Below are 15,604 nucleotides of genomic sequence, written 5' to 3' on the forward strand. Positions count from 1 at the left end.
GTTCTTGGTGGTGCTGACCCTGCGGCTCCAGCTTTGCATTTGTTTTAGAGCATCCCTGCAGGGTCTGACTCCCCGGGGGCCTGTGTGGCTAGAATGGCCTGTGTGGGGCATGGAGTAGGAACATGTGTGGGAGTTTGTTCCTCAGGTGGGAGGTGGTACCGTGTTCTAGTGTGCAGTGCTTTACCCAAGTGAGCACATTCCATCCTCCCAGCATACCTCTGAAATAGTGTTCCCCATGCCCATTTACAGATGAGGTCATTAAGGCTCCTAGAGGTTGAGGGTCCTGATAAAGCCACAAGTGGCTGATCCGGGCACAGACGCAGGCCTGCCTGACCACCTTTGCTGCCATCCTGGCCCTGTTGCAATCGCTCCCATCTTGAACTCTTCTCTGTGTCTTCCAACACCTCCATGCCTTCATCATCACCACCTACTGAGGGTTTATCAGACTTGTCAGTGGCAGCTCTGAAGCCCTCACTGTATCTGCTTCCTCGGATTATCTGCTGTGTGACCCTGGACAGTTACTTGGCCTCTCTGTGCCTTGTCCTCATTGGCAGCATGCAGAGAGTGGCGTTTGCTCCCTTGGGGTTATTGTGAGGATGAATGAGATGATTCAACTCTGGCAATAGTGTCACTGGTGACGCATACAAAGTACTCAGAGTTTTAGCTACTGTTATTTCATTAAAAAAAAACTTATTGGAGTATAGTTGATTTACAAGGTTGTATTAGTTTCTGCTGTACAGCAAAGTGAATCAGTTATACATATACCTATATCCACTCTTTTTTTAAGATTCTTTTCCCGTATAGATCATCACTTAGTATTGAGCTGAGTTCTCTGTGCTATATAGTACATCCTTATTAGTTATCTGTTTTACATATAGTATGTGTATATAGGGCTTCCCAGGAAGCACTGGTGATAAAGACCCGCTTGCCAATACAGGAGATGTAAGAGAGGCTGGTTTGGTCCCTGTGTCAGGAAGATCCCGTAGAGGAGGGCATGGCAACCCACTCCGAGTATGTACATGTCAGTCCCAACCTCCCGATTTATCCCTCCCTTTCCTCCCCCCGCTGGTAGCCATAAGTTTGTTTTCTACATCTGTTATTTTCTTCTTTACCACTTGTACCATTTTTAAAGATTACACTAATATGACTGATACATAGTATTTGTCTGTCTCTGACTTCACTCAGTATGACAATCTCTATGTGGTTGCAAATGGCATTAATTCATCTGTTCTTATGGCTGAATTATATTCCATTGTGTGTACACACACCACATCTTCTTTATCTGTTCCTCTGCCAGTGGGCATTTAGTTTGCTTTCATGTCTTGGCTATTGTAAATAGTGCTGCAGTGAACACTGGGATACATGTGTCTTTTTGAATTACGGTTTTCTCTGAATGTATGTCCTATAGTCGATCTGCATCTGGTTGTTTTAGGGAACCTCCATACTGTTCTACATAATGGTTGCACCAGTTTACATTTCCATCAACAGTGTGGGAGGGCTCCCTTTTCTCCACATCCTCTCCAGCACTTTTTTTTTTTTTCTTTCTTCTTCTTTTTTACCTCCTGTGTCTGTTGGTTTTCCAGCTCCAAACCCAAATTTCCACTGAGTTTGGTGACTAGGCTTTGCCAATTACCATTCTGGACAGCTGGTTTCCTATCAGGTTCTACCAGCAGGGGTCATTGAAATTGGCAGCCAGGGGAGCTCTCTGTTCCTCCGTATCCCACACCAGCAGTTCCCCTCTCCAGCACTTTTGATGATGGCCATTCTGATTGGTGTGAGGTGATACCTCACTGTAGTTTTGATTTTCATTTCTCTAATAATTAGTGATGTTGAGCATCTTTTCATGTGCTTTTTGGCCATCTATATGGCTTCTTTGGGGGAAATGTCTATTTAGATCTTCTGGCCACTTTCCGATTGAGTTATTTTTTGTTATTGAGCTGCATGAGCTGTTTGTGTATTTTGGAGATTGATCCCTTGTTGGTAGCTTTGTACACAGATATTGTCTCCCATTCTGTGGATTGTTTTTTCGTTTTGTTTATGGTTTCCTTTGCTGTGCAAAAGCTTTTAAGTTTTATCAGTTCCCATTTATTTATTTTTGTTTTTATTTTCATTACTCTAGGAGGTGGATCCAAAAAGATTTTGTTGCTATTTATGTGAAAGAGTGTCCTGCCTATGTTTTTCTCAAAGAGTTTTATAGTATCTGGTCTTATATTTAGGTCTGTAATCTATTTTGAGTTTATTTTTGTGTTTCATGTTAGAGAGTGTTCTAATTTCATTCTTTTACATGCAGTTATCTAGTTTTCCCAGCACTACTTACTGAAGAGACTGTCTTGGCTTCTTTGTATTCCCTTGCCTCCTTTGTCATACATTAGTTGACCATAGGTATGTGGGTTTATCTCTGGACTGTCTATCCTGTTCCATTGATTTATATTTCTGTTTCTGTACCAGTACCATACTGTTTTGATTAATGTAGCTTTGTAATATAGTCTGAAGTCAGGGAGCCTAATTCCTCAGCTCTGTTTTTCTTTTTCAAGATTTCTTTGGCTATTTGGGGTCGTTTGTGTTTCAACCGAACTGAACTGTGTTTCCTTACAAATTGTAATGTTTTTGTTCTAATTATGTGAAAAATTCCATTGGTAATTTGATAGGGATTGCATTGAATCTGTGGATTGCTTTGGGTAGTAGTCTCATTTTCACAATATTGATTCTTCTAATCCAAGAACATGGATATCTCTCCATCTGTTTGTATCATCTTTGACTTCTTTCATCAGCATCTTATAGTTTTCTGAGTACGGTTCTTTTGCCCCCTTAGGTAGGTTTATTCCTAGACATTTTATTCTTTCGGATGCAGTGGTAAATGGGATTGTTTTCTTAATTTCTCTTTCTGATCTTTCATTGTTGCTATATAGGAATGCAAGATATTTCTGTGTGTTAATTTTGTATCCTGCAACTTTACCAAATTCACTGATGAACTCTAGCAGTTTTCTGGTAATGTCTTTAGGATTTTCTATGTATAGTATCATGTCATCTGCAAACATTGACAGTTTTACTTCTTTTCCAATTGGTTTCCTTTTTTTTTTTTTCTGATTGCCATGACTAGAACTTCAAAAACTGTGTTGAATAAAAATGCTGAGAGTGAACATCCTTGTCTTATTCCTGATCTTAGAGGAAATGCTTTCAGTTTTTCACAGTTGGGAATGTTGTTAGCTGTGGCTTGCTGTATATCTTTTTTATGTTGAGGAGGGTTCCTTCTGTGCCCAGTTTCTGGAATTTTTGTCATAAATGGGTGTTGAATTTTGTCAAAAGCCTTTTCTGCATCTATTGAGATGATCATATGGTTTTTATTCCTCAGTTTGTTAATTGTGTTATCACATTGATTGATTTGTATATATTGAAGAATCCTTGCATCCCTGGGATAAATCCCACTTGATCATGGTGTATGGTCCTTTTAATGTGTTGTTGGATTTGGTTTGCTAGTATTTTGTTGAGGATTTTTGTGTCTGTGTTCATCAGTGATATTGGCCTGTAATTTTCTTTTTTTGTGGTATCTTTGTTTTTGGTATTAAGGTGATGTTGGCCTTATAGAGTGAGCTTGGGAATGTTTTATCCTCTTTGATTTTGGGGAAGAGTTTCAGAAAGATAGGTTTTAACTCTTCTCTAAATATTTGATAGAATTCACCTGTGAAGCCATCTTGTCCTGGACTTTTGTTTGAAAGTTTTTTAATCACTTTCAATTTTAGTACTTGTGATTGGTCTGTACATAATTTCTGTTTATTCCTGATTCAGTCTTTGATGGTTGTACCTTTCCTAGAATTTGTCCATTTCTTCTAGATTTTTCTTTTTATTGGCATATAGTTGTTTGTAGTTGTCTCTTATGATCTCTTTGTATTTCTGTGGTGTCCACTTTAACTTCTCTTTTTTCATATCTTATTGATTTCAGCCCTTTCCCTTTCTTTCTTGATGAATCTGGCTAAAGATTTATTAGTTTTGTTTATGTTTTCACAGAACCAGTTTTTTTTTTTTTAACTTCATTGATCTTTTCGATTGCTTTCTTCATCTCTATTTCATTTATTTCTGCTCTGATCTTTATGATGTCTTTCCTTCTACTAACTTTGGGTTTTGTTTGTTCTTTCTCTTGTTGCTTTAGATGTAAGGTTAGGTGGTTTATTTGAGATTTTTCTTGTTTTGTGAGGTAAGATTGTATCACTGTAAACTTCCCTCTTAGAACTGCATGATATTTGGATCATCATGTTTTTGTTGTCATATGTTTCTTGGTGTTTTTGATTTCCTCTTTGATTTTTTCGGTGATCCATTGGTTGTTTACTAACATGTTGTTTAGCCTCAACATGTTTGTGTGTTTTTACTATTTCTTTCCTGCAATTTATTTCTAATCTCATAGTTTTGTGGTCGGAAAAGATGCGTGATATTATTTCAATTTTCTTAAATTTACCTAGGCTTGATTTGTGGCCCAAGAAGTGATCTCTCCTGGAGAATGTTCCATGTGCACTTGAGGAGAAAGTGTATTCTGCTTCTTTCAGATGGAATGCCCTATAAATTTCAATGAAGTCCATCTTGTCTAATGTGTCATTTAAGACTTCTTTCCTTATTGATTTTATGTCTTGATGATCTGTCCATTGGTTTAAGTGGGATGTTAAAGCCCCCCCCATTATTGGTGTGTTACTGTTGATTTCCTCTTTTATGGCTGTTAGCATTTACATTATATATTGAAGTGCTCCTATGTTGGGTATTATATATTTACAATTGTTATATCTTTTTCTTTGATCTCTTGATCATTATGTAGTGTCCTTCTTTGTCTCTTGTAATATTTATTTGTTTATCTTTGGCATCGCTGTCTTCATTGCTCTGCAGGCTTTTCTCTAGTTGTGGCGAGTGGGGGCTACTCTCTAGATACAGTGCAAGGGCCTGTCATTGCAGTGGCTTCTCTTTTTGTGGAGCACGGCCTATAGGGCGTGCAAGCTTTGATAGATGTGTCTCATGGGCTCAGTAGTTGCGGTTCCTGGGCTCCAGAGCACAGACCGAGTGGTTGTGGCACATGGACTTAGTTGCTCTGTGGCATTTGGGATCTTTCTGGCCCAGGTATCAAACCCACATCTCCTGCATTGGCAGGTGGATTCTTTACCACTGACTCATCAGGGAAACCTCTAATAGTCGTTTAATTAAAGTCTACTTTGTCTGATATGAGTATTGCTACTCCAGTATTCTTTTGATTTCACTTTGCATGGAACATCTTTTTCCATTCTCTCATTTTCTGTCTGTATGTGTCCCTAGATCTGAAGTGGGTCTCTTGTAGACAGCATATATAGTGATCTTGTGTTTGTATCCATTTAGCCAATCTGTGTCTTTTGGTTGGAGCATTTAATCCATTTATATTTAAGGTAATTATTGATATGTATGATTCTTGATCTGTATTATTCCATTTATATATAAGGTAATTATTGATATGTATGATTTCTTAATTGTTTTGGATTTGTTTTTTTTTTTAAGTTTTTTTTCTTCCCTTCCTCTTTTGTTCTCCTCTTTTGTGATTCGGTAACCATTTTTAGTGTGGTGTTTGGGTTGCTTTTTCTTTTTTGTGTGTATATCTCTTATAGTTTTTTTGGTTTGCATTTCCCACCGAGAGAAGTTCCTTTAGCATTTATTGTAAAGCTGTTTGATGGCACTGAATTCTCTTAGATTTTGCTTGTCTGTAAAGCTTTTGATTTTCTGTTGAATCTGAGTGAGAGCCTTGCTGGGTAGAGTATTCTTGGTTGTAGGTTTTCCCCTTTCATCACTTTAAATATGTCGTGTTACTCCCTTTTGGCCTGCAGAGTTTCTGCTAAGAAACCAGCTGATAACCTTATGGGGATTCCCTTGTATGCTATCTGTTGCTTTTCCTTTTTTGCTTTTAATATTTTTTTCTTTGTATTTAATTTTTGTCAGTTTGATTACTGTGTGTTTCAGCACGTTCCTCCTTGGTTTTATCCTGTATGGGACTCTCTACACTTCCTGGACTTGGGTGACTGTTTCCTTTCCCATGTTAGGGAAGTTTTTTTAATCTCTTCAAATATTTTCTCAGGCCCTTTATCTTTGTCTTCTTCTGGGATCCATCTAATGTAAATGTTGGTGTGTTTAATGTTGTCCCAGAGGTCTCTGAGACTGTCCTCAGTTCTTTTCATTCCTTTTCCATGGAAGTTATTTCTGCCACTCTTGACTTCCAGCTAACTTACTCATTCTTCTGCTTCAGTTATTCTGCTATTGATTCCTTGTTATGTATTTTTCATTTCAGTTATTGTGTTATCTGGTTTTTTTTGTTGTTCTTTAAATCTTCTCTTTGTCAAACATTTCTTGTAATTTCTCAGTCTGTGCTTGCATTCTTTTTTCGTTGCTGTTGAGATTTTGCATCATTTTTACTGTCATTTCTCTGAATTCTTTTCCAGGTAGTTTGCCTATTTCCTCTTCATTTAGTTGTCCTTGTGGGGTTTTCTGTCTTGCTCCTTCATCTGCACCGTATTTCTTTGTCATCTCATTTTGTCTTACTTTCTGTTTGTGGTCCCCTTTCTGCAGGCTGCAAGATAGTAGTTTCTCTTGCTTCTAGTGTCTGCCCCCTGGTGGATGAGGTTGGTACTGGGGCTTGTGCCCGTTTCCTGATGGGAGCCTGGTGCCTTCCCTCTTGGAGCTGGGTCTTGTCCCTCTGATGGGCAGGGGTGTGTTAATAAGTGGTGTTTTGAGATGGCTTCGAGCTCAGTATGACCTCAGGCAGCAGGTGGCGCTGTGCTCCTGTCTTGCTGGTTGTTTGGCCTGAGGCGTTCCAGCGCTGGAGCCTGCAGGCTGTTGGCAAGGTCAGGTCCCTGACCTCTGCCTCCCCAGAAGAGTGTCCAAGATCCCTAAGTGTGTCTTGCCCAGGTTCTTGTGGAGGTACTGCTTTGGTCTTGGTGTACATAAGACCTTGTATGTGGCCTCCAAGAGTGGAATCTGTTTCCCCCACCCCCATGGAGCTCTTGTTACTCAAGCCCTGCTGGCCTTCAGGGCTCAATGCTCTGGGGGGGTCTTCCCAGTGCCAGACCCTCAGACTGTCTTGGTGGGATGTGTTTAGGAAGGATCATCCCTATGTGGGTTTAATATTTTGGTGCGAGGGCTCTTTTTAGTTTGGATGTCTGCCACCTCTTTCCTCGTGTATGCTGGCCGTGACGCACTTGATGAGACATGTGACTGATGTGGTGGTGACCAGACCCTGCCCTGGGTGCTGAGCAGGGCCTCCCCTTGCTGTGGCTATCACTGCCCTGTGAGGGTGGGGTCTCCTCCCCAACTGTTGCTGTAGAAGCCCCTGGATCTGTTGTTGATCTGTTTCTTAGCTGTGTTTCTGATCTTTTGTGTGAAGTAGGGAGGGTTGGAACACGCCCACTGGGAGAGAAGTCACTGAGTATCGGTTCCCTGGAGCAGTTCACCCATGAGCACGCTCTGTTGTGCCCTCTGACCCATGATGTGAGCTCTCGCATTACACTGTAGTTGGTACTCCTCTCTTGCATGTGTGCGTGCTTAGTCGCTTCAGTCGTGTCCAACTCTTTGCGACCTCATAGTCTGTAGGCTGGCAGGCTCCTCTGTCCACGGGATTCTCCAGGCAAGAATACTGGAGTGGGTTGCCACGCCCTCCTCCATGGCAAGACCCAGGCGTCTAACTCGAGTCTCTCACGTCTGCCTGCATTGGCAGGCGGGTTCTTTACCACTGAGCCACCAGGGAAGCCCCTACTCCTCTCGGCCCCACCTTAACCCTGTGTGCACCGGCAGTTGGCCCTGGTGTCTCTCAGGCGTTGTTTTCATCAGATTCCCCCTAGGGCCTGAGGCTGTGGTGTCATACACTTAGACCTGCTTGTGGGGACAGCTCAGACTCTGGCCTGGCCCAGCCCCCGGGTGTGCAGCCCACGAGGCCACAGGTACTAAAGGTAGACTCATCTCCAACGTGGGAGCACTGCGTGTCTGTTCAGATGTTCCGGAGGCACTGAGTTTACAAAGCAGGTTGTGGGGATGTAAATCTGTAGTTCGCATAAGGAGAGATTTCAGCTCTTCCTCTCTTGCACAGCCCTTGGGGCTCAGTGGTTTCAGCCCCACCTCTGCATGTGGACCCCTTGCAGGCATCTGCTCCCAAGGCTGCCCCGGAGCACCCTCACCCATCCAGGCAGGAGGGGACGGACACAGTGACCAATATGGGGACACGTGCTCAGTCCAGCAGGAGCAGGAGCCCCTCCTAATAGCTACAGTACTCCTGATTGCAATTGCTCGTGCTGTGAGTTCCCTCCTGAGACAGGAGCCCAGATTTCCTGGTGCTCTGCTCTGAGTGGCTCCTGCCTGAGAAGAGGTCCAGTCAGGGGCGATGGACACACAGGTGTGTGGCTCTTGCTGGAACTGAGAGGAGGGCCTCACGTGTAGGAGCAGGAGGGACCACAGAGCGGGCTGGGATGGCCAGCAGAGATGCCAGGCAGAGGTCTCAACAGGGGTGGTCCTGCCATCATCTCCATTTGACAGCTGAGGAAATCAAGGCTGGTTAGATTCGTCTAGGAGCAAGGACCTGGCCTGTTGCAGAGCTGGGATTCAAACCCAGGATCTAAACTCCTGTCCTGGAAGATCCAGTCAGGGAACCTGTCTCCTCCCACTTGGCACTGAGCCTGGAGACCCTCCCCAAAGTGCTTATGACCAGGCAGGGATGGGTTCTACTGGGGACTGGGCAGGGGCCAGTAAGGAAGGACTCTGGGGGGCGGTCGTCAGGATCCACAGGGCTCAGTGTACAGAGGAGGGGGAGGAGGCTTGTGGTCAGGGAGATCTGGCCCCAGGCTGGGTCCTAGGGTAGGGGACAGGCTGGAGGAGTCCCCTGTGGGCTCTCCCAATCCCCCGAGAGGTTTTGGGCCTCTACCTCGAAGCCCACCTCACAGGTGACTTGCTGGATGGTGGCCATGCTTCTGTCTGCAGAGCCAGCACCTGTTTATCGTGCCTTTACGCATGCATGCTAAGTCTTTTCAGTCGTGTCCAGCTCTTTATGACCCCATGGACTGTAGTCTGCCAGGCTCCTCTGTTCATGGGATTCTCCAGGCAAGAATACTGGAGTGGGTCACCATGTCCTTCTTCAGGGGATCTTCCCCACCCAGGGATGGAACCCAAGTCTCTTACATCTCCCACATTGGCAGGTGGATTCTTTACCACTAGCCCCACCTGGGAAGCCTATTTTGCCTTTATAAAAAGTGCTGATTTCAAAACTCAGCTTCTTTGCACTAAAAAAGAAAAGTTATTTAAAAGATGACAAGATAGATGTGCCATTTAGAAATGTTGTCAGATAGTTGACAAATGTGTAGAATGGAAAGCGAGTCCTCTCCCTCCTCTGCTCCCTTGCAGTAATCTCTGTGATGAGCATGGCCAGGGGTGGCTGGATGTCCTCTGTGCATTGATGTGCGTGTCACGGTCACATCTGCTGATGTCATTTAATGACTGATATGGGGTCTTATGCACCTGGTGAGTCCAGTGGTGGGGTCACCACTGTGAGAGGGGTCACCACCCCAAGCTGGAGGGATGGGCCTCACCCAGCTGCTCATTCCCATGACCTCCTGGGCTGTGCATAGGCAGGTGTTGGGACACAGTCTCTGGGGGAACAGAGACCCTCACACAGGTGGGGAGCCTTGGGGTAGGAGCAGCATGATGAGTCCAGGACACGTGGATGAGGGCCCCACCCCTGGGTAGGTGACTCCACCCTGAGCGTCTGCCCCTCAGCTGTCAAGGGAGACAGTGAGTGCTGAGGCTCCCAGGGAGTGGTGGGCTGGTGCCCAGAGTAGAAGTCGCCCCGTGGCCTCCTGCTGGACTCGTCCATCCCCTTATGGGTGGCAAGGCTGGGGGTGCTGAGTCCCCAGGCTGGTTTCCTACTGGCTCCTGACCTCCTAGCCCCGGGGCAGGTGTCCCTGCAGGTGGCCTTGCCCTGTGGGCATCGGGTGGGGACTGTGCAAGTTAGCAGAGGGTATCAGCGTGCTCCCTCCATAGCACCTCCTGACCAGAGCAGCCTACTCCCTCCACAGGTGAGGGGCCTGGGGCTCCAAAAACACCATCTCTGATGACTGAGAAGCTTGGGGTCAGGATGTCCAGCTGACCACAGTTACCAGTCTCAGGTCACCTTTTGAACCCAGAACTGTGTGATCGTGGGAAAGTCACCCCACAGCGATGGCCCCTCAGCTGAAGCTCTGGGGTCCAGGTCCCCTCCGGAGCTAGTGACAGCAGCAGAGCAGCCACTAGGGCGTCCACTGTTTCCTCCCCCAAATGATTCCTGAGTGTGGCTACGGGCCAGGCTCCAGCCAGACAGGAAGACATTGAGGTGGGTGGGCACTTCTCGCCTTGTGGGTCGGCAGTCCAGGGATTAACCCAGGGGAGCACCTAGGCTGGACTTGGAAATCCTAGGGTTTCCTCAGTTGAGTTCCTTCTTGTGGAGCCTCTCATTCATTATCTGAAAGATGAAGAGTTTGTCCGAGTCAGTGATTATTTGACTTGAGTGGTAAAGAAGACCCAACCCAAATTTTTGACCCAGTGTGGCCTGGGAATGTTCATTTTAACATGGGTTGCACTGTTAAACAATGGGTTGCATGGGAGTGTGCTGTGAGTCTGAACCCATGGAGCAAGGGCGGCACGGAGCCTGGGGGGACAGGCTTGGCACTGTCCTGGCCTTGGCCCCGGGGACTTCCCTTAAGCACTTGCCCTCATCTCAAAGGGTGTTCTGCGAATTCTAAGGTGACCTCCAGGCGTTTGGCAGGGAAGCCAGTGTCGTTTGACCCAGGGCCCCTTTCACCCTTGTGTGAGGCTCGGCTTATGTGCTGTGGGGCGGGAGCGGGTGCTGCTGGTAAAGCCTTTGGAGGGGTCCTTTGTGGCAGTAAAGTAATTGTGGCTGCTGTTTGCTCTGCACGGTGGGGAAGCTGAGGCCGGAAGGGCTCCAGGGCTGGCCCTGGTCCCAATGAGAGAGCAGACCAGGTCCGGTTGAAGGCGTCGTCCCTGGCAGGTTGGCCCTGGGGGCTCTTTCTGCTTCCCAGGGCTTGGAGAGATCAGTGTGGCTGCCTGGGGAGCTGGGCGTGGGGTGGTAGCCCCTGCCTGCTGGTGACCCGAGAGGGTGAGACCTGGCTACAGTCCCCGCAGAGGCAGGAAGGGCCAGCTCCTCCACCCCTGCTTCAGTCTCCCTGTCCTGCCTGGGGGGACTAGCCCAGCGGGTGGGGTAGGCCCCCTCCACCTGTCCAGGAAGTAGGAAGGAAAGTGTACCCTCGGGCGCTGGCTCCCGAGCCTCGGGCTGGCAGGTGTGTACCCGCTGACACCGCGGAATCGGCTGCCTGGGCAGAGAGGAAACTGAGGCACAGAGGGCTGCAGAGTGTCCCAGGCCTCAGGAGAACCTCCAGCAGAGCCTGGCTGCCGTGCGAGGGGGGACCCTCAACCTGTCACACTGAACCCCAGACTGCTGCCCAACACCCACGTCTAACAGTCATTTCAGATCCAGCGAGTCCAAAGCAAGTTCCAGGTCTTTCCCCAGACCCCACCCTCAGAGCCCTCCCCCATGCCGGTCAGTGGCTCAGGTCAAAGACCAGCCATCCCAGTGTCCAGAGCCGACCCTGCCCCACTCCTCTGTCAACTGACCTGAGCCATCTCTTCCAGGGTTTTGTTATGGCAAAGCCCAGACCAGTTGGTTTTCAGATCTCTCCCTTGCTGGTCTCCACACGGCGGCCACAGTGATCCTCCCCCTCAGTCAGGTCACTCCTGTGCCCGGAGCGCCCACGCCTCCTGGGTCACTCACTGGCTGTACCCTGGGCCGCCAGTGTGTACGGTCAGGCTGGTCACTCCCCAGACTACTCTCCTGCTGATCCCCTCCCGTGCCCTGGCCTCAGGACCTCGGCACCGGCTGTGCCTTGTACCTGGAACATCCCTCTTCTATGCCGGAAGCCGCACAGCTCACGCTCTGTCTGCCTCAGGGCCGCCTCCCTGCGGCTGCCGTGGCCACCCCTACACACTTGGTGTTCCCCTGGTGCTGTTTTTACTTCTTCCCCATGGTTTGTCTTTTCTGCTGGGACGGAACCCCAGGAGGCAGAGCGCTCTGTGTCCAGGTCTCTGGAATGAGGCCTGGTATGCACAGAGCAGATGCTGAGGAAATGTTTATCAGACACCTTGATCGGTGGCTTCAGGGCCGCTGAGGAGCCTGTTCTCTGCCTGCGCTGACATCTGATGACCCCCTCCCGGCCGTGCTGGGGCTCAGGCCCTCCCGGCGGCTGGCCCTCAGGGCGGAGGAGGCTTTGATGTCTGACCGCCCCATTCTTTCCTCCCAGGAAACTATGCCCCAGACGTCCGTGGTCTTCTCCAGCATCCTCGGGCCCAGCTGTAGTGGACAGGGGCAGCCCGGCATGGGGGAGCGAGGCGGTGGGGCCGGCGGCTCTGGGGACCTCATCTTCCAAGATGGACGTCTCATCTCGGGGTCCCTGGAGGCCCTGATGGAGCACCTGGTCCCCACAGTGGACTATTACCCTGACGTGAGTGCCTGTTGCCCGGCGCGGACGGCCACGGAGGGAGGCCGGGCCGGGGAGGGAGGCCGGGTCAGAGTGGACGGAGCCGCGGGGGCGGCGCAGGGCAGCCCGGAGCCCTGCCCTCCCCTCCCCTCCCCTGCTCCCCCGCCCCGCCCATCTCTGCCCCTGCTGCGCCCAGGCGAGTAGGAGGTGGCCCTGGGGGAGAAGAAGAGGCTCAGGGGCAGGCCGGTGCCGCGGGGTTCCGGGGAGGGTCCAGCCAGCATGGGGCCTGTCTCTGAGCTGGGAAGCTGACTTTGTTCCCGAGCCGCCATGCTTCAGAATGACTTCCACTCCCGCAGCCTACAGACCCCAGGGCACCTGCCCATGCAGACAGGGCGGCCCCAGGCCTCCCCGTCACTCCAGATGACGTTGGCATGTTCTTGGAAGCGTGAGAGTGTCCCCTGTCGTGTGTGGCTTCCCTTCTGCCGGTAGTGACCACTCATGGTGGAGTGGGCTTGCTCCTGGCTCCCTCTCCAGGCGCCCCTCCATCCTGGGGGCCGCGTCACACACGGGGCTGCAAGGGAGAGTGGGGAGCAGCCGCCCCCTCCGCCCTCCAGCTGGGCTTCCCGGCTTCCTGGCCCACCGTCACCTGTCAGGCCGCCTCCCTCCTTCCCGGGGTTCTATCCACACCTCTGTCCATCCATCCACCCCCGGTCCTCTAGGGGCCCGGCCAGGGCTGCTGTTAGGGGTGCAGGCATGGCAGCCGAGGTTCCCGGTGGCAGAGCCAGGAAGAGGGGACCCTAGGCCGTGAAGAAGCCCGGAGCGGGGCTACAGCCCCCAGGGGCAGGGACCTCCAAGCCCCGTGCTGGTCTGTGCCACAGTGGCCTTGTGTCCATGTGGGGGGAGGCTCCCCTCTCAGCCTGTCCCAGAGGAGCCTCTTCAGCCAGCTCCTCCTGTGTTGTCCCCAAAACACTGTGCTCCAGGGTCCCAGCCTGAGCACCAGGGGAGAGCAAAAGGTGGGTGGTGGCAGAATGGGGTCCCTCTGGTGAGCACCTGGGCTCCCTGCCCTCTCACGCCCCTGCCCTGCAGACCCCTCGGAGACGCCAGCTCCTGCTGTGGGCTCTCCTCTGCCCTTGGCTAAGAGTTCTCAGATGTGGCCGCCAGGCGCCTTTTTTCACATTCAAAGCCTTCTGCTTCCAAGGGGTCCTTGAGGGTCTCACGCTGACCAGCTGGGACCCCAGTGTCTGTGTGCTGCACAACCTGGGGACAGGAAGTGGGCAGTTTGGAGTTGTCGGGAGTGGAGGTGGTGGGGGCAGGGGGAGGGTGCTGGTAGAGGATCCCCTGCTACTCCAGGGAAACCCGCCTCTCCCGGTGGCCTCTGAAGGCTGTGTGGGGACCATGAGGGTCTGAGGGTGGAGCCTGGTTCCAGGAGCTGCACACCCAGCACACACGGCCCGGCTGGCGTTAGGCTGGAGCAAGGGAGACCTGCTTCTTTGGGCCTAGAGCTGGGGCGGAGGCTCCCGGGCCCCTCAGCCTGCAGCAACCAGGTTGGGGTGGATTACTGTCTGACTAGAGTCCCCGGGAGAGCCCCAAGCAGCCTCCCCACCCCCAAGTCCTACCTGTCTGCAGGCAGGGGCCTGGCAGAGTCCACATCAGACAAAAGCTTCTGAGAGCCCTGGGTCCTGCTGCCTCTCAGACCATGAGCACCCCGCAGCCTGCACCAAGCCTGGTGACAAGGACATGGACGTGGGACTGGGGGGTCCTGGTGTGGCAGGTGGGGGCGAGGCCCGCAGCTGACTGGTGACGGGGGCTTGCAGCAGTTTCTGATGTGGGATCCTGGGGCCAAGGAGAGCCTGCCCTGCCCCACAGATGAGACCCCCATGTACCCCCCACCACCCAGGCCCTGCCTCACTGGCCACTGAGCATCTGGCACAGAGCAAGCTTGGCGCCTGGCCCAGGGAGCACTGTGGCCTGGGCAGCAGGCCCACCCAGGCCCGGAGGGTCCCCCCAACATGTACTTTCGGATTTAGTTCCCAGCGTGGGGTCGGGCAGTGGGTAGGGGAGCCTCCCAGCAGAGTAAGAGCACTGGGAACTGAGCTCGTCAGGGGAGGTGGTGGAGAGCCGCTACCAAGCGGGGTTTCATCTGTGCCGTGCCTGGTGGGCAGGATTGGGGAGCAGTGAGGAGGAGGAAGGGCATTCAAGGTGAGCTGAGCTACGCAGCTGATGCTGGGTCTGGGGGGTGGCTGGGCCAGGGGGCAGGGTCGGCTGCGCCACCCCTGGGGGCCACACCGGGCCTGACTCCCTCGTCACTCTCTCCATCTCTGTCTTCAGAGGACGTACATCTTCACGTTTCTCCTGAGCTCCCGGGTCTTCATCCCCCCTCATGACCTGCTGGCCCGCGTGGGGCAGCTCTGCGTGGAGCAGAGGCAGCAGCTGGAGGCTGGGTCCGAGAAGGTAAAGCAAGCTCCTGACCGTGCCCAACTTGCTCGCGCTTGGGCAAGAAGCTGGCTCAGGATGGGGCCTGGCTGAGCTGGCCAGGGCCCCTTCCTGTTGGGGGCAAGTCTGCTTGTCTGGCCTCCTGGCATCGCTGGAGTTGGGCTCCCTGGGGGTCTGCAGGGGCGCACGTGGAGCACACTCCCAGGGTGCTGAAGGGACTGTCGCTGGTGGGTGCCCACGCCCCTCCCGGTGGAGGACCACAGTGGATGGCTCTCCTGCTCCAGAGGGAGAGTCCGGCTACAGCTGGTGGAGAAGGCTGGGTCACCTTCTGGGTCACTGCCCCTGCTAAGGAGGGTAGGGCGCGGCACCCTCAGGCTGGAGTTTGCAGTGACTCAGATAGGGTTATCTGTCACTGTCATGTCTTCTGACTGAGTCAGGCTTTGGGTGGTCAGGATGGTTAAGAAATCACAGCTTATCCCTGAGGTCCTGGGGCAGAGGCTGGGGTGTGGATTTCAGAAGCCCAGGGTCTGGTACAGAAGCAGAGGTGGCAGGCAGACTGGCAAAAAGCCGGCAGGGCCTGTTTCCAGTGACCTGTCCCTCCACCTGGCCAGGCCTCCTGCCACCAGAGGTTTGCAGCGAAGGCTCTTCCGAGTCTCCCCTCGGGGTTG

General features: G+C 51.2%; 1 protein-coding gene across 4 annotated transcripts in view; it reads left to right on the top strand.

Annotated features, from left to right (window-relative positions):
• Positions 1-15,604, top strand: part of RASGEF1A (RasGEF domain family member 1A) — a 91,160-nt gene that overhangs the window by 68,189 nt on the left and 7,367 nt on the right. For all 4 annotated transcript variants that reach the window (XM_086382570.1, XM_086382568.1, XM_086382567.1 and 1 more), the window contains exons 2-3: positions 12,327-12,527; positions 14,832-14,954. In XM_086382570.1, coding sequence (XP_086238696.1) covers positions 12,333-12,527; positions 14,832-14,954 — 318 coding nt within the window. In that variant the 5' untranslated portion in view covers positions 12,327-12,332. The remainder of the gene's footprint in view (positions 1-12,326; positions 12,528-14,831; positions 14,955-15,604) is intronic.

This window comes from Bos grunniens, chromosome 28 (assembly GCF_055505025.1).
Source record: "Bos grunniens cultivar Pamir isolate PY7600 chromosome 28, Bosgru_T2T1.0, whole genome shotgun sequence".
Classification (NCBI taxonomy): Eukaryota; Metazoa; Chordata; class Mammalia; order Artiodactyla; family Bovidae; genus Bos; species Bos grunniens.